The sequence below is a fragment of the Hippopotamus amphibius genome, chromosome 4, assembly GCF_030028045.1.
Source record: "Hippopotamus amphibius kiboko isolate mHipAmp2 chromosome 4, mHipAmp2.hap2, whole genome shotgun sequence".
Taxonomy (NCBI): domain Eukaryota; kingdom Metazoa; phylum Chordata; class Mammalia; order Artiodactyla; family Hippopotamidae; genus Hippopotamus; species Hippopotamus amphibius.
This window is the reverse complement of record NC_080189.1, coordinates 13,540,141-13,559,460: the sequence shown is the minus strand read 5'-3', so window position 1 is coordinate 13,559,460 and position 19,320 is coordinate 13,540,141. Positions and strand designations below refer to the sequence as shown.

General features: G+C 37.8%; 1 protein-coding gene across 2 annotated transcripts in view; it reads left to right on the top strand.

Annotated features, from left to right (window-relative positions):
• Positions 1 to 19,320, top strand: part of AGK (acylglycerol kinase) — a 78,902-nt gene that overhangs the window by 42,137 nt on the left and 17,445 nt on the right. For both annotated transcript variants that reach the window (XM_057730601.1, XM_057730602.1), the window contains exons 6-10: positions 1,145 to 1,237; positions 2,931 to 2,963; positions 4,304 to 4,398; positions 8,385 to 8,454; positions 17,729 to 17,808. In XM_057730601.1, coding sequence (XP_057586584.1) covers positions 1,145 to 1,237; positions 2,931 to 2,963; positions 4,304 to 4,398; positions 8,385 to 8,454; positions 17,729 to 17,808 — 371 coding nt within the window. The remainder of the gene's footprint in view (positions 1 to 1,144; positions 1,238 to 2,930; positions 2,964 to 4,303; positions 4,399 to 8,384; positions 8,455 to 17,728; positions 17,809 to 19,320) is intronic.

Genomic DNA, 19,320 nt, shown 5'->3' with positions numbered 1-19,320 from the left:
GAGAGGCTCTGGAGACTCCATGCCCCTTCCCCCATGCCTGCCCATGTACCTCCTCATCTGGCTGTTCACCCGAACCCTTGCTAATAAACTGGTAAATGTGAAGAAAAAGAAATATTTGCAAATGAATAACTGCAAAGCCAGGCATTTCATTTTTCAGGATACAAGTAGAACCATTCATCATAAGATTAGATGATGTTAGTGTAGAATTTTGTTTTTCCCCTGTGTTGACTGTGACTTAGTGGCCCAGGTGCTTTAGCAAACCCTCTGAAATCCAAATCTTTTAGTGTGTCTAGTAAAGTGTCAACAGGGGAGAATGTTTCCTTGTTTTAGTATTAGTTGCATTACATCTGTTAAAATTCAGTGTTTGGTTTTAGAGGTGGTGTCTTAGATGATTCATTTATGTATACATATGTATCTGAGATGAGGTATTCTCAATAAACATGGTGAGGCTTAGGTACTGTTTTGTGACTGCTTTGAGTCACACCTATATTTCTTTATGTACAATTGTAGCAAAACTACGATAACCTTTTATTTAGGCCAGTACCAGTTAGGAACGTTACCTTGCTAGTTGCTTTTCATATGGCTTTCCGACAGTATTAGGAGCAAGCTCTTTTCTCTTCCTCCAGTACACATGATTTCATTGATAAGGAAATTAACATCCTGGGAGTTTAAGGCCTTTCAGCTGAAAAGTGGCAGAGTTGGGGTTTAATCTGGGCCTCTTGGGCTCTCAAATCTGTGCTCTCTTCATTACATCTGTTTCTCCTGGTTTGCGTATACACTTGACTTCCTGCTTTCAGATGAAAGTCACTGGGTAAATGATGTAATAGAACCTGCCCTGGACTGGAAATGAGTCCTCTGACTAGCTAACTGTATAACTGAGACAAATCACTAAGTTTGAGTTTTATTTTTAAAGTAAGGAGCTGACTAGATGGTTTCTGAGGTCCCTTCCAGCTCTAAAAATATAAAACTATAAAAACCATACACAGTTGCTTTGCTGGCTATTTAGTTTTTCATGTATATCAATTACGTAGAATTTAAGAAAAGATTCAGTGTAAAACTTGAAAGGAAGTATCCCATATTTTTAGACCTTTGGGCTTGTGCCTCTAGGATGGTGAATTTACCAAAGGCTTCTTTTGTATCGCAGACAGATTATGAGGGCCAAGCCAAGAAACTCCTGGAGCTGATGGAAAACACAGATGTGATCATTGTTGCTGGAGGAGATGGGACTTTGCAAGAGGTATGGCTACTTTTCTGTTTGAAACCATTTTGAAAGTGAGGAAAATAGAAATTAGATCTTAGAGCAGTGGTGTAACGTGGTTATAATTTAAGGAAATTATTTCTTTGTAATGCATTCTTTTTAAGATTTTTTCGCTCTGAAACACGCATAGCATTACATTTTTCTCATGCACTTTTATTTCATTGCTTTGTATAAATTCTATACCCAGCACATAGAAGGATTTTTGTTTTATCAAGTTTAAGTTGGATAAAACAGAATAAAACAAGGTACAAAATGGTGCTGGGTATGAAACACTTTTTATATTTTGAAGATGCTTATGAAGTAGCCCTGTTTGTTAGGGAATCCTTGTTTCAATTATGAGAAGTTTTCTTATAAAATAGACTTAAATAATGGTTCCCTTTTTAAAAAATGCTTCTGTCCATTCTCTCATTTCCATCCCATGTAGTGTTATCTCCTGATGGTACATTTAGAGGCAGAGGTCTAAGTGTTCTCATGTATGCGTTGCCTTTGTTCTACAATTCCATTTCCTTAATGCTTGCTTTGATCCAATAAGGACAGTAAGTATACGGCCCTGGAAACGCTCTTGTTTTCCAGGGCAATAGACTAGTACCTTCTTTATGTATTGGAAACCCCTAAAGAACCCAGTGGAGGTGCCCCTCCCACTCAGTCACCCCATCCTGTGAACCATAATTCACATTCGTACTTCACATTTCTCATTGCCTTTTGCCTCTATTTGATGGTTTCATCGGTGTTCAGGGATCAGGAGCTAACAGCAGACAGAGCACTGTCCTGCATTTGACTTAGCAACCATGTGAGCCTTAGTAAGCTTCTTTTAAAAAGGCTGTGCAAATGATCTTGTGATTGTTTTTATGGCTTTTTAATGAGGTGTGAACAATAGCATGTCAACAAAGGATGAAGTGGACCTCATGACAGCCCCATTTAATCCCAAAACTCAGTGAGGCAGGAGGTGCAGGAGAAGAATGGCATTAGCCTTAACTTTACAAAATGTTTTTAAGAAAGATATCAAATTGTATATCTGGTATAATCTAGTCATAAAAACATGCCCTGGTTAAAAAAAAGAATTAGAGGGAAATATAGCAAAATATAAACAACTGACTAATGATGCCTGGTGGGTTTATGAAAAAGTATTGTTTCTTCAGGTATTTTTTCAGTTTTTACAGGACGTGTGTTATAGTTTAAAAATAAAAAATAAATTATGTAAAAATTCAAATTAAAAATGTCTTTTTATAGAGGGAATACAGTCCCCCTTTGTATTCATCGATAAGAAACATTTATTGAGAGCAGCCTTCTCTCTGAGTGTAGCAAAGTGCTGGTTTTTTCCAATATGTATACTTCATAGTAGCAAACTAGGATCTTTAGTATAATTGATGTGTACCACACATGTATATCTGTCTTATAGGACTTAAAACATAATTTTGCTAAAATAATGTGGAGGTTTTATAATTATTTTATCTTAGCTTTTATAGTACTATTGATCGTAGGCAAAGAATAAAATCTAATTTAGCTCTGATCTTTTTGGAGAATAATTTGTGTTTTAAGAGCCGATACATCTTTTGACATAGTTTCTGGGAAGAAAACAGGAACAAGTTTGTGGTCCATGAAAATTGAATCCAATTCTTTTATGATAAAGGAAATATGAGTTGCTTATAATAATTTTTTAAAACATTTGTAGGTTATTACTGGAGTTCTTCGAAGAGCAGATGAGGTGAGCTTTAAAATAAGAATAATTGCATTTTGACTGTTACTTTCCCATTCTTTTTATCTCTATTTCTTTCTTTTACTCTTTCTCCCCTTTTTATGTTTTAAGGTGGGCACAAGTTGTGCTTCCTCAGATTTTAGAAAATAAAGTACTTCTGCCTGTGTCATAGAACATTTTTACTAACCAGTGGTGGACTTTTCTGCTTTGGAAATGTAGGGTATCCGATGGCTTTTACCAAGAGTTATTTAAAATATAAAATTTCCCTATGGAATCTTTTCTTCAAAGGAGTCCTTCATTGATAAATTGTGGTAGATTCATATATTGGAAGCCATACAGCAGTTAAAATGAATGAACTAGCTTTACAAATATCTACATAGTAAATCTAAAAACTATTCAATAAAAAAAGGCAGGTTGCCAAAGTATGTTAAGCTTTTCTATAAGGTTTTAAAATTCAGAAAACAAAGATACTGTTAATAGACGCCTAAACTATGTAGTGAGAGGATAAGAAGGTGGATGGAAGGGAATCACAGCAACCTCACGATTGTGGTTCCCTCTGGGAAGGGAAAGGGGAGTAGGATGAGAAGGGACTTGAATTGTATCTGCATCACTTTATTTCTTAAAACTCTGAAGCAACCCTGGCAAAACGTAATATTTGTTAAATCTGGGTCTTGGGTACATGAGTGTTTATGAGATTATTGTATCCACTTCTCTACAATAATTTAAAGTAGTTTATAAGTAACAGCAAGAAAGAAGATCATTCCCAGAAGACCATTCCCAAATCTACTATTTTTGGTAATAGACTGAGCTCAAAATAGTCTTTAGGAACCTTACAGTGTCTATTTGCGGCATTTAATTAAGTCGTCTGCTATGCGGTTCTTCTGCTACTTGACCTTGCTTATTCTCTTAGCCTTGTTTATGCTTGAGATAGTTTATAAGGCACTTTCACCTGTCCTCAGTCACTGTACAAATGTTAGACATTTTTATTTGAATTTTATCTGCAACTTTGTCAAATAGTGTGGCAACATAATACAGTCTGTCACAATCATGCATTTATCTAATATCTAAGACCCTCATTTTCTTAACCAAATTTCTTTCAACCAGTTGCCATTAGTGAGCACCCAAATATTCCTTCCAAATTTGAAGTTATGTTGTTTTCATGAACTGCCTTGTTCTACAAACTGCTTCCTCAGTATTACATGATTGCTGGTCTAGGGGTGTGGGAAGGAAGACAGGGAAACAGGCCCAGGGTCAGTTACTTTGTCATAATGGACACACCTTTGCCTCTCTAATCAACCACATTTTCTGACCATAACAATAAAACTTTCTTCTTGTTTTCTTTCCCCCAGGCTACCTTCAGTAAGATTCCCATTGGATTTATCCCACTGGGCCAGACCAGTAGTTTGAGTCAGACACTCTTTGCCGAAAGTGGAAACAAAGTCCAGTAGGTTGTCAATGTGGGATGGTAGCATTTGTGGGTGAGTGAGCCTGGGAATGGAGAAATCACGTGTGATATAATTTTCTTTTTGGTTTTGATAGCCTGAAGCCTCACATCGTTAAGAGGAAGAGATCAGAGTTCAAGTGTTTGGTTGATTGGGAAGTTTCTCTGTTGGGTTGTGGGACTCTAGTGATCTAATATTAAGTCCCCAGGTCAGGTATGGAGATGAATACTGAGGTCCTTTTGTCACTTATGAAGATCGCTTTACTGATCCAAGCATACTGTTTGTATGCTTTTGTGTTGTGAGAGTCTCTGGTGAAGACAGATTTGCAGTGATCATTTGTTTGCTTCAAGTCTGCGTGATGACAAATAGCAAGTCCCCTGTGGAGACTGAGCCAGCAGCCGTGGCTCCATTACCTCGATAGTGTAAGTAGCTGAAACAACCAAATACAGTTACATCCTTTAGGGAATGCCTAAAGTAGAAGGCAGTATGGATGAGGTGGACAGAGAAAGTCGTGCAGCCCTGACGTTACATTAAATTGCTGTGGGTCTAACGGTGTCTTCAGGAGTCAGGCAAATTGTTGTTATTGCTCTTTTCTTTCGAGAGCATTATGTAAACAAAGATCTGGTCTTTCAAGAAGATGGGAATCTTGAATTTGAGTCATGGCTTTGACAGTGATTAAAAATATAATCGTGAACAAATCATTTTCTGTCTCTCATTGTCAGTTACTGATCTTTAAGTTTTGTGACACATTGGGGAGGTCAGTAAATACTGTTTGTTAAATGAATGAATTGAAATCTTCTCAAGACATTTCTGGTTATTACCTTCTAGAATCATTAACAATAATAATACTCAGGTGATTGTTTTGTTTTGGGTTTTCTTTCTTACTTTGGGATTTTTATTTTAAATTGAGATATAATTGACATACAATATTATATTTGTTTCAGGTGTACAACACAATAATTCAATACTTGTACACCACCACAAGAAGTATAGTTAACATTTGTCACCATGCAATAGTTATAGTTACAGAACTTTTTTTCCTTGTGTGAGAACTTTTAAGATATACTCTCAAAAACTTTCAAACATGCGATACAGTATTATTAAATTAGTTGCCATGCTATGCATTCCATCCCCATGACTTTCTTGTTTTATAACTTTTACTCCTTTCACCCATTTTACCCACCTTCCACATCCCACCTCTGACAGCCATCAATTTGTTCTGTGTATGATATGTGAACTTGTTTATTTTTTTTTAAAAGATACCACCCACATATAAGTGATACCATACAGTATTTGTCTTTTTCTCTGACTGACTTGTAGAATAATACTCCAGTATATGTGTGTGTGCACAGGTATATAACATATATATATTTTCTTTATCCATTCTTCTGTCAATGGACACTTAGCTTGTTTCCATATCTTAGCTGTTGTAAGTAATCCTGCAACAAACATGGTGCATATATCTTTTGAGTTAGTGTTTTCATTTTATTCAGATAAATACCCAGAAGTGGAATTGCTAGATCATGTGGTAGTTCTATTTTTAATTCTTTGCGAGCTCTCCATACTGCTTTCCCCAGTGGTTGCACTAATTTACATTCCCACCATCCGTGCATGAGGGTTCCCTTCTCTCCACATCCTCTACAGCATTTGTTATTTATCTTTTTGATAACAGCCATTCTAACAGGTGTGAGGTGATATCTCATTGTGTTTTGATTTGCATTTCCCTGGCAGTTAATGATGCTGGGCATCTTTTCATGTACCTGTTGGCCATCTGTATGTCTTCTTTGGAAAAATTTCTATTCCAATCATCTGCCCATTTTTCAAGTGGATTTTTTTTTTCTGTTGAATTGTATGAGATCTTTATATATTTTGGATATTAACCATTTACCAGATATACGATTTGCAAATACTTTTTCCCTTTCAGTAGGTTGCTTTTTCCTTTTGTTCATGGCTTTCTTTGCTGCACAGAAAGTTTTTAGTATGATATAGCCCCACTTATTTATTTTTGCTTTTGTTGCTTTTGCTTTTGGTGTCAAATTCAAAAGTCATTGCCAAGTCTTATGTCAAGAAGCATACCCTCTGTGTTTTCTTCTAGGAGTTTTATGGTTTCAGGTTTTATTACATTTAATTTTTTAATCCATTTTGAGTTGATCTTTGTGTATGGTGTAAGCTAGTGGTCCAGTTTCATTCTTTTTGTGTGTGACTGTCCTGTTGTGCTTTGGGATTTTGAATAGGCTGGTTTTGTGGATTTATTTTTGCTGTTGTATTTTTAGGAGTCATCTTATATCTTTTAACAATTTTTTTTTAAATAAAAACGTTGGTCCATATATCAAACGCTAGGCATAAATGTGGGCATATATCAGGCCTTTATTAAAACAGCTCTCATGCTTCAAGCCTAAATCTAATAGGGAGCGTTCAGCTCTTTACCAGTCATCCTTCAGCCTAACGTGGCATTTCAGTTTGCCATATTTTTTCCCCAGTTCAGAATTTCTGAGGGGCAATAAATATGACAAACAATGTATCCAGCGTTTTTGCCTATCAGAGACCAATCCTACCTGGTTTGCATCCTGATTCCTTTAGATAGCTCGTCTTTCCCCCGTCAGGATAGATTATTTGAACTGCTTGCTGGCATTACCAAATATGCCTGTGATACAGAGGTAGGCCACGTCCCTTGGAGAATGCCTCATCTGTCCAAAAGCCAGTGTCTGCAGTGTGGCCGCCCTCAAGGTCTTAGATAGCCTTCAGTTTTGGGGGGAGCTGATTTTCTCTGTAGTTAAACTAATGTTGTTGCTGCTTCTATTTATAATTTAAAGATTTATAAAACTTAATTTATAAGCATGCCGCAGGGCTCTTAGGTAATTAAGTCAGCCTGCCCTGGGTTCAGAATTTTGTAGACCTCTTAACATGGCAGATGCCTGAGGCTATTTAAAAAAACACGGCTTTGCTTTTTGCATTGCTGTCAAGATTTGTTGTACCATAATTACTACAGAAGAAAAGGGAATTTTTGAATTTGGCATGTTACAGATAAATAATCCTAAAAAACAGCTGTTCCGTGCTACAGTGCTGCTTTATTTAGAACTTTCAATTATTGCTGGGGAATGATAAATTTAAGGTTGCATTTTAACCATCTTCTGCCAAGCAATTTTGAAAAAAAAATTAATATAAAAAGGCATTTTTCAGTTGGAACATTTTTTAAAGGTCAGCCTCTCAAAAGCCCTTCTTAAGCCTCTTAATGTGCTAGGTACTACTGAGAGCATGTACCTGCTTTAGGAGTCTTTCTAATAATGTCTTTCGAAATTAATACATTTGTATCAAATTAATCTAAACTGGTGATCATGTGTCTTGCTTTCTCCTAAATTGAATCTTGTTTTCTAAACTGCTACCTACTTCCAAGATAGCATCTGTGTTGGAGGGAAAAATGGGATAAAGATATGTTGATAGAGAAATATGAGAAAGAAAAGTAGGCTATTTCTTAAGTTTCAACCTGCTTCCTAGGGAACCTAGAATGTAATCCGAGCTTTGGTGTTAACGTGTATATTTTGGGGATTCATTATATTTTGCCAAGATAACTCCAACAAATCCTGTTCTTTAGTTACCCTTCAGGTTATTAGAGTAAAAAGGAATATGGTTTTTGAAGTGCTTGACTCTCTTACAATGAATGAAAGATGTTATATTATTTATCATATTTCCCAGTGATAAGAGTCAGACACAATGTAGAAACTCAATAAATGTGAAGTAAATAAATGATTGGTGCCTTCTGTCTCTTTGCCAAAGGCTTCTCTTTGAGTCTCTATCAGAGCCTTCCACTATCTTTTATACTCCTTCGTTCTGCTTCCTTGGAGTATTTTGAAGGAATGTGTCTTTTTCCTGACCCAACTATTAGTACTCTGGGCAGGACTGTGTGTGTGTGTGTGTGTGTGTGTGTGTTGGGGGGGGGGCTGTTGCTTATTTTTCACAACATGATCATTTCCTTCTTGTTGTCTTTTAGAAATATTACAGATGCTACACTTGCCATTGTGAAAGGAGAGACAGTTCCACTTGATGTCTTGCAAATCAAGGTAAGGTCTTTTCATCAGAGTTTGAAAAAAATTAACAGAGTAATACACATTTAAAAAAATAAAATGTCGGGCTTCCTAGGTGGCGCAGTGGTTAAGAATCCGCCTGCCAATGCAGAGGTCATGGGTTCGATCCCAGCTCCAGGAAGATCCCACATGCCACGGAGCAACTAAGCCCGTGTGCCAAAAAAATAAAAAATAAAAAAAAAATAAAAAAATAAAATGTAATAGTTCAAATAAGATCATAATGAAAACAACAGTCCCTCTTCTTATCCTTTCCTGTCTGAAGTAGAACTCCCCAGAGAAAATAACTTTACCTGTTTATCCTAGTTGTTACCACTAATTAGTATGCTTATGATGCTAGCGGTAAAAAAAACCCCCACAAAACTGAAATTTACCATCATAACCATTTTTCGGTGTATAGTTCAGTTTATGTATATGTACTACTTTTTGGTTTATCAGTTTTGGACCTTATCTCTTGGCCTCTTTTTATATATCGGAAGTCCTCTATATCACCTCTCAATATAGTTGTATTTTTAGTTCCTCTGTTGATTACCTTTGGCCCACAAGTAATTTTTCTATCTTACATGGTGGTTTTGAGTACTAAAACAGCTAATAAATGTAAAGACTTAGGACAGCACCCGATTTCGTCTCACCTGTTTGTGTGGTGATCACCTCTTGATCTCATGCTCTGCCAAAGGCGGAACCTTTCTCATAACTCATCTGTCCTTTGGAGGCCTTGTCTTTGGAATTCCGGTTACTTGGTTGTCTTACATTCTCAGCTCTCTGATGGGCTTAAGAAAATTTATGATTCTGTGGATTATCCGTCTTTTTCTCATTTTTAGGGTGGGAACAATGTTCTTTATTGCTTCCTACATCCTAGAAAGGAGCAGAACTTCCCATTTTTCTGTTGGGTTGTCTAACATTTTCTTACTGATTTGTAGATGAACTCATGAATTACTCTAGAAATACATTTGCTGGCTCTGCCCACTGAAGGGGCTTAAAAACAGTGACACCCAACAACAGTGAGCGTACCTGGCACGCAGATTTTGTCTCTAAATGCCATTCCCTAATAAAACTTCCCAGAACTCCGTGAAGAGATATCTTTCAGAGGCAGGACAAGAACAAGGCAAAGAACTACTCAAAAACTAATGGAGACAACACAAAAAGACATAGAAGCCAGCCTGATGGTATCCTGCTGGCCAATTTTGGGACAGTTTGAACATCAAAAAGAGTAAAGCTAATGTATTGTAATACATTAAATCAAAATGATGAATCTATGAATCTACAGTTATATTACAAAAGAATTGCCAAATTATAAGTGTATACAGTATAACAGAGTTAGAGAATTACCATTTGGCAATCACGAATGCAATAATTAATTCCAGCAGCCATCATCAATGGAAGCCACACACATTTGTTAGAAGGTTGTTGAGAAACAAATATCCACACGGTCTCAAAGATCGCACACTACTTAATAATTACAAAGGGAAAAAAATACCTTTATAGTAGAGAGATCTAGCATACACCACCTTAACCAAGTGGTCAAACAGCATCGCCAGTAATGGGACAGATGGACATTATCCGCTTCCTGATGTGATATATTGAGAAGGATACAACATCACCTGTGTAGTTTCCTGCCCAAAACACTAATCTTAATCTAACTGAATCTAATAGTGAGAAAAGAATCAAATCCAAATTGTAGGACATTCTAAAAACAGCCATTGATTTGGCTTCTTCAGAAATGTCAGTGTCATGAAATCAAAGAAGATAGTCTGTTCAAGATGAAGGGACACTAAAGAAATATCATAATTAAGCCCAGAATGAGATCCCGGATTGGAAATATGAAAAATAGTGTCAATCATAAAAGATATCAGAGATATTTTTAATATGGATGATATATTAGATGTTATATGCCAGTGTTAGATTTCTTGAGAATGGCATTGGGGTCATGTCTACGTATCTCTTTGTTCTTAGGAGATACACGCTGAAGTATTTAGGAGTGAAAGGTCATAAGTTTGCAATTTATTTGCAAATGATTTAACAGTACTACAAGCTATACACACACAGGTAGAGCTAATGTGAGGAAATGTTGCCGTGGTGAATCTGGGTGAGGGGTGAAAATGGTGTTCATTGCACATGTAAAAAGCTTTTTGGTTCGGCATCTTACCAAAATTAAAACTTTGGAGGGAAGAAGACCCAATTGCCATTCCTCATTCTTGATTAGAATCTTCTCTCTAAATAGGGTTTAATTCCTGGGGAAAAGATATTCTTACTTGATGGTAGTTAAGTATCTATTCCTTCTTCATCTAAATTTCTTTTTTCTCCCCCTGGAAAAGGCAGATTCCTAAGAAGGCTGAGTCATAAAGCCAAATAATCCTATAAACAGTGAATCCTGCATACTTTATTCAGTTTGAGCCTTAAAATGTACCAGCTACACTCAGGTTGTCCTCCAAAGGCTATGCATGTTTCATATTCATCCAGGTTCCCTAGTATCTGTGGAAGAAGGCTCCATACTGTGTCATGATTCCAAACTTCAGTCCTAAAATGTCTCTCTTTGTTATGTAGCATTTGCTATGTGCATGTTTACGGTTGATGAACCCGTGAGCTTGCAACCCATTTGTCTTTTATTTTCCTTTGTGCTTTATGCTGTGATATCTGGACTCTCCACCATGACCTTGTTGGTTAGAATAAAAGTGACTTAAGTTGCAATTGATTCTTTAGCATCTAATAAAGCTTAATCGTTTTCACAAAATGTGCTGGCAGAAATGTTAGCCTAGGAAAGAGACTACAGATCAGCATCAATGAAGATATTATTTTAAAATATTGTTACTATCAAAGGAGTGAATCAGGGTGAACCTCTTAATAACCGAGTGATTTACTGCCTCTTATTTATGTGTGAGAAGTAATACGTTCCAGAGTAATTAGGATTTAACAGGAAATTCTTGACTGTGCTTGCATTTAAATGTCTCGTCTCCTTTATCTTTTCCTTTCAAATATACTGATTCTGTGAATTGATGAAACCAGTATCAAATGTACCACAGGCTCTGTATATTGGTGACACACCCCAGGAAGCAGAAGACTTTTAAAATCAATTCCTAGAAAACATAGTACAATAGCCTCTACTGTGGTTTCTGCGGCACCCAGCTAGGCTGAATTTTCTTTATTTCTGGAAATTGCTTTCAGAATATGGTGAGAAGCATTATAGATGAAGCCTGATACCAGATTCCTCTTCTTTTAAAAAAACGAACTGAAACACAATAACACGTAACTGAAGATTCTCCAAAGATAAAAGAAATAGTCCTTGGAAGCTATAATAGTGCTTTATATTTTCAATGTACAGTGTGAGTTGGCATCTCCTTAGGATTTCTAACTCAGTGAGGGAGGCAAGATGTGTGTTAGTGTCTTCATTGGACAGATTTTTAAAAAAGGTTATCTGATCATATGACTAGTTGTGCTGGAGACAGAAGTAGAATAAGGGTTATCTATCTTATGGTCCATTGCTTTTTCCTTCACTGCTTTGTCCAGGTGGGATCAGTCTTGGCCTGTCCCATGATTTTTAAAGGGCAGTTTTCCCATGTAGACATCTACAGTGCCTTGAATGTGACTTTAAAGTAACTAGTGTACAGATTTAGGGAATTCTTCCTCGTTCTTTCTTTTTGGTCTTTCCACCCAGAACCGGATGAGGAGGATAGGGGAGGTGGTGAGAGTGAGAATCTCCCCCTTTGCCCCTGTCTTTCATTCCTGGCTAACTGCAAGGCTTTTTTTCTGTTAAAGCCCCAGCTCTGCTCATTCTCATAGGATGTTGCTTAGAGCTGCTCTGGAGCTTCTCTTACCTTGTTTCTTTTTCTTCATCTAGAATCCCTAAAAGTCCTAGGCTGGGCAGCTATCTAGTTGACCAGGATTGTTTTCTTTTCACTGTTCATTAAATTCTCTTCCAAACAGCACTCCTAGTTATTTTCCTCTGCAGAGCATGAGGCCATTTCCCCACAGGGATTTACTCTGTCCAGGGGAGCCTCTGACTTGGAGCAGCTTGTCTCCTTCGCTGCTAAGATCTGGCTGTGTGTACAGTATCTGTTCTTGTTTTCTGACCTCTCCATCTCATAATCTGACTATTGCCCAGACCTTCAGTGGCCTAAGATACAGTGGTGCTTTGTCTGTTGGCTTCCACTCTGTCCAGCTGATCTCGCTTATTTTTCCTGTGCTTGTGTATCCTCCAACTGGGACCACTCTCTCCACTACTGACCCTCAGGCTTCTTCTGAATCCTGAGGGCTCTGTGCCCATCTCCTCCTCTAGATTCTTCACATGCTTCACACTCCTTTCCTACCCCATGCTAGAACATAGCACCTCAATTCCGTGGAACCTTAAGGTTACAGGGCTTTTCAGTGAATCTTAACAGAACAGTCCCCAAATTCTTCCTCCTACATGAAGAAAGGGAAAATGGTTTTAGAGCACCAGTCAGGAAATCTCGAGTGCTTATCTCAGCACTTCTTGCCTCCGCTACATGCTTAAGAACAGCATTTCCCCAAGGAATATTACTTATGCAAGAGGTCATCCCAGAGAAGGCTACACAGTTAACAACTCAGGAAAACTGTATGTTGTATTTCTCCTTTGGGGAATTTATAATGTACACCAACATATTAAAGATCCTAAGAAGAACTGCAGTAAACATAACCGGTTCCAAACCAAACAAGTTTTATATTTCGCAGCTTATTTCAGCATGGGATCTCCCATCATCGTCGCCATCATCATCAGATGTAGCATCCTCACGTGCAACACTGACATCTTAAGAAACATTTGGGAATGGTCCCATGGATGCAGTACAGTAGTCACGTAGTGTTGTTTCTCTCCCTTAAGCTAGAATGCCCTTTCTCCTCTTGTTCTTTTTCTTTCTCTCTACTCTTCTCCCCAACCTCCCAATCTAGATGCTTTATTTTATTTTATTTTATTTTTTTTTCCTTTTTGGGGAAGGACTGGGGAAGTCACTATGATATGCACTTACTACTGTAATATAGTATCCTTTCTTAAGAGACCTGGTTTCTTTCTCTCCTTTTTCTTTTAATTGGTATGCATCTTCCCTAGCCCAGTACTGTATGATCCAGCCTTGTTCATTCTCTTTCCATACTGTATAGTGCTTAGCCCACTGTTAGGAACCTCCTAGGTAGAAATGCAAAAATTATAATGAATAGATAGAAGAAGGAATCCAGGATTTGTATAGATATAGATGTAGATGCATATATATAGGCTGGATCAAAAAACATAGTTAGATTGCATTAAAAAAATTCCTCCCACCTCCTACTCCCTGCCTCTGTCAACCACTAATCTGTTTTCTGTCTCATTTTTGAGCTTGTTTTCTTTGTTGTTTTTTGTTTTTTTAGATTCCACATATAAGAGAGATCATATAGTCTTTGTCTTCCTCTGACTTACTTCATTTAGCACAGGGTCCATCCGTGTCGTCCCAGATGGCAAGATTTCATTCTTTTTTATGGCTGAATAATATTCCTGAGTGTGTGTGTGGGTGTGTGTGCATCACAGTTTCTTTATCCATTCATCTGTCAATGGACACTTAAGTTATTTCCATCTTGGCTATTGTAAATAATGCTGCAGTGAACATGGGGGTGCATATATGTACTTTTGAGTTAGTGTTTTTGTTTTTTTTGAATAAATACCTAGAACTGAAATTGCTGAATCACATGGTAGTTCTATTTTTAATTCGAGGAACTTCCAAACTGTTTTCCGTAGTGGCTGCACCAATTTACATTCCCGCCAGTGTGCACAAAGATTCCTTTTTCTCCACATTCTCAACAACACTTGTTTTTTCTTGTCTTTTTGATAATAGCCATTCTAATAGATGTGAGGTGTTATTTCATTGTGGTTTTGATTTGACTTTCTCTCATAATTGATGCTGGCCATCCTTTTATGTACCTATTGGCCATCAGTATGTCTATTCCTATGCTTTGCCCATTTTTCAAGTGGATTGCTTTTTTTTTCTATTAAGTTATATGAGTTCTTTATATATTTTGGTTATTAATCCCTTATCAGATATAGGATTTGCAAATATTTTTCTCCTATTCAGTAGGTTGCCTTTTCATTTTGTTGATGGTTTTCCTTTGTTGTACAAAAGCTTTTTAGTATGATATAGCTCCACTTATTTATTTTTGCTTTTGTTGTTTTTGCTTTTGGTGTCAGATTGAAAAATCATTGCCAAGACTTATGTCAAAAAGCTTACCCCCTATGTTTTCTTATTTGAGTTTTATTGTTTCAGGTCTTATATTCAAGTCTTTAGTCCATTTTGAGTTAATATCTGTGTATGGTGTAAAAAGTTGTCTAGTTTCATTCTTTTGCATGTGACTGTCCAGTTTTCCTAGCATCATTTATTGAAGAGACTGTCCTTTCCCCCATTGTATATTCTCAGCTCCTTTGTAATAAATTAATTGGCCATATATGTGTGGGTTTATTTCTGGACTCTGTATTCTGTTCCGTTGATTTATGTGTCTGTTTTTATGCCAGTACAATGCAGTATTAATCATTATAGCTTTGTAATATAGTTTGAAATCAGGGAGTGTGATGCCTCCAGTTTTTTCTTCTTTCTCATGATTGCTTTGGCTTTGGGTTTTTTTATGGTTCCATAAAATTTTAGGGTATTTGTTCTCTTTCTTTGAAAAATGTCATTGGAATTTTGGTAGGGATTGCATTGAATCTGTAGATTGCTTTGGGTAGTATGAACATTTGAACATCATTGTTTCTAATCCAGGGGCACAGAATATATTCCCATTTATTTGTGCCATTTTCAGTTTCTTTCATTAATGTCTTACAGTTTTCAATTTCACTTCCTTGATTAAATTTATTCCTAAGTATTTTATTTTTGATGCAGTTGTAAAAAGGATTGTTTTCTTTATTTCTCTGATAGTTTGTTATTAGTGTATAGAAATGCCACATGTTTTTGTGTATTGATTTTGTATCCTGCAACTGTACTGAATTTGTTTATCAGTTCTGTCATGCCATCTGTAAATAATGATAGTTTTACTTCTTTTCCAATTTGGATGCCTTTATTTCTTTTTCTTGCCTAATTGCTGTGGCTAAGACTTCTAATACTATGTTGAGTAAAAGTGGTGAGGGTAAGCATCCTTATCTTTCTTGTTCAAGATCGTAGAGGAAAGGCCTTCAGCTTTTTACCAGTGAGTAGGATGTTAGCTGTGGTCTTGTAATATATGGTCTTTATTATGTTGGTGTATGTTCCCTCTGTACCCACTCTGTTGAGAGTTTTTGTCATAAATCAGTGTCAAATTTTATCACATACTTTTTTTGCATCTAGTGAGATGATCATATGATTTTTATCCTTCATTTTGTTAACGTGGCATATCACATTGACTGATTTGAAGGTGATGAACCACCCTTGCATCTGGGGAATAAATCTTACTTGATTTATCGTGTTGGATCCTTTTTATGTATGGTTGAATTTGGTTTGCTAATATTTTGTTGAGGGTTTTTGCACCTATGTTCATCAGGAATATTGGCCTTTAATTTTCTTTTCTTGTATTGTCCTTGTCTGGTTTTGGTATCAGGGTAATGCTAGCCTCATAAAATTAGGTTGGAAGAATTCCCTCCTCTTCTGTTTTTTTGGAAGAGTATGAAAAGGATTGGTATCAATTCTCCTTTGAATGTTTGGTAAAATTTATAAGTGAAACTGTCTGGTCGTGGACTTTTGTTGAGAGGTTTCCACTGATTCAGTCCACTAGTAATCAGTCTGTTCACATTTTACCTTATTCATTAAAATTTGTGGTTTGTCTTAAAATTTACATTGTGTTTTCCCAGACCATCCATCTCCTTTGCTCTCTCTCATTATACAGTTGTACCTGCTCTGTACTTTCATAATACTTAATACATATCTATATTCTTTGAACCTACTGCATTGTGTTGTTATTGTCTGTCTCTGTGTCCCCCGCCGCTGCCATTATATCGAGCTCTTTGAGCACATTTTTTATCACTAGTTCCTAATATATAATATATATCTGTTAATGATGATTCATGAAAAAAATGAATGAATGAATGAATGATTAGCTTTATATAGTCAGAATGGCCAAAGCCCTCCTGTCTTCCACAGTATGCACTTGGTACCCAGGAGACTAATACATCCTTGCTGTGCCAGTCGTGGGTTACCTTACCATCACCTCTTTGCTCTACCGTCTCCCTCTAGTTTCTTTTTCTCTTGCTTAGGCAGGTGCAGAGAGCAGAAAAGCAAATCTTCTTCAACAGATACACAACCAAGGAATGAGAGGCCAGTGTCTTTTACTTATAGGCTGGCCCTCTTTGTGTGTGTTTTTCCTAGAAAACCCTCACTTGTTTCAGTGTAGTGGGAACAGGAGTGAAAGTGGGACTGAGGGGGAAGGACCACCTCTCCTAAGAAGACTTAGACACTTTTCTAAGCCAACAACTTACAGTGCCAAGGATTCTCCTCTAGTTCCTAATCTTCTGCTTACACTGGTTCTAATGATGGCATAGTGGAAACCAAGCTGGTTCTGTGCCCATTTAGCAAATACTGTGGAGTTGTGTCTGGCATTTGGCAGCTCCTTTTAGAATGTGGGGGTACCCTCGGGCTTTAGCTGCAATTCTGAGCTACAGTTAAAGTCTCTTTCCGAATCCTGGTGTATATATTTTCAGATAGGAAAGCCCATCATGAGGTATAAACTCTTAGAGGCAGTGGCTCAATTGTGTGTTTTCTGTATGTTGCTAAACTCACTGATTTATCAGAAACTCGCCAATTATAACATACAGTATTTGGCCATAAAGCATTGGACTAAATCCGAATCATTTTTCATCCTGATTTGTTATGACAAATATCTGGCTGTATTTTCAGATATTCAGGAGGATTATACATACCAAGATTCTGATCTTCCTTGACAGCTCTGGGCCCTCCAAAGAGAATGCAGGCTTAAATTCTCTTTGCCTTGGACAAGTATAAGAGAGAGAAGAAATTCTTGCTGACCTAATTGGTCCAAGAATCTGCATAGTGATTACAGTCTGAAGGATGATACTATGTTTTCTGGCCAGCAGATTCATGAAGCCTAATACATAAAAGTTAGTTTCATTTTACAGGACAGTTTATTCAAGTACTTTTACTGAGCACTCACAGAATTAATTTCTTAAATTTGGAACATTCCTTTTAGAATTTTGGTTTGATGAAATGTAGGCCATGAACGTTTGCTGGTTACTTACCTGTAGAGAGTTCCAAGTTATTGTCACCATTAATTTAAATTAAATGTATTTAATTTCCAGGGTGAAAAGGAACAGCCTGTGTTTGCACTGACCAGCCTTCGATGGGGATCCTTCCGAGATGCTGGCGTCTCAGTTAGCAAGTAAAGGGGCACTGTATTAACGTGTGGTGATTTGGAAACATCTTCTTATTCTCTCCCTGTCTTTGCAGTTGCACTATGTAGTGATCTAGGAGTAAGCATGGTGGGCCTGGCAGTTGAATTATGTATGAATAATAGAGGTAGAGGTTTACATTCTTATGTGAAGTGGGGCTGGGGAAGGTTCCAGTTTCCTCCCCACTAGCTTGGCGGAAGCTCAAGAGGAGCAGCGTACATCTCTTTCTAGAGGTCATATTTGAGCGTGAGTGAGGCCAGGCCAGACCGGAGGGGCACTGGATGGCCTCTCCTCCCGCAGCCTACTTGGCTAGGTACCAAGTCAGAGGCAGCACTGGGGCCACAGCCTCATGGAGCTTTAACAACCCTGGTCAGAAGACCCCCCACGCCCCCACCCCTTCCAGAGCTGTTCTTTCTGAAGGCCGAGCAGATCCACAGACCCCCAGGCCACCTCTTTCAGAGGAGGAAGAATGGCAGATGCCTGGCTGTGTTGGGAGGTGGAAGAAACAGGCCTGTGGAGGAGGTGATTAGAGGGCCACCTGTGGCTTCTCACGGGAACAGGCTTATTTTTGGAGACTTCTTTGCGTAGAATAAGACTACCAGCTTGGAAAGAGGGTGTGTGTCCTGTTCGTGTGGGGAGGCCGCGTAGGCAGGGCTTCCTGAGGTGGGGCTGAAGGAGACGTGGCGTGAAGTTCGCTCCTAGCCGGCCGGCGTTGTGTTTTCTTGACCCCTTCTTGAAAGTGGGCTTACAATTTCAGTGCAGTTAAAATGAATTCTGATTGACCTCACATGCAGCTGTTATCAGGAAACTCCTCTTTCACATTGAAGGCATTCCTGCCTCATTTTCTTTACAGAAATTTTTTTTTAAGATTTTTTTTGTTTTGTTTTGATGTAGACCATTTTTAAAGTCTTTATTGAATTTTTGTTACAACATGCTTCTGTTTTGTTTTGGTTTTTTGGCCACGAGGCATGTGGGATCTTAGCTCCCCGACCAGGGATTGAACCCACACCCCCTGGATTGGAAGGTGAAGTCTTAACCACTGGACCGCCAGGGAAGTGCCTACAGAAATTTCTCTGATTTGTTTCACTTGGTTATTCCTGCTAATGAAGTTCCTGACAGTGGACTGTCAAAAGAGAGATACCACTATGTTCTATCATACACCGTGCTCTTTAATGTTTCACAGTTTTTATTTGCAAGTATGCCGTGGTTATCTTGATTCCACAAGTCATCTGTGTGTCTGATCTGTAATCTCAAATACCAGCAGTTTACCAAGAGGAATTGCTTAGTTTCCCCTGAGAAAGTCTGATGAGAGCAAATTGCTTTCTAAATGTATTGAGCACAAGCATAGGTCAGCCCTTTAGGAATATCACACACGGGCCCGTATTCTGTGTGATTTCTGAGCAGTGGATTTTAAAATTCTGGTTGTTGTTATACCTGGACTAGGACCATCCACTGAGTCACCCTGTGTGTTGTGGGAGAAACCGTCGGGATGAGAGAAACTC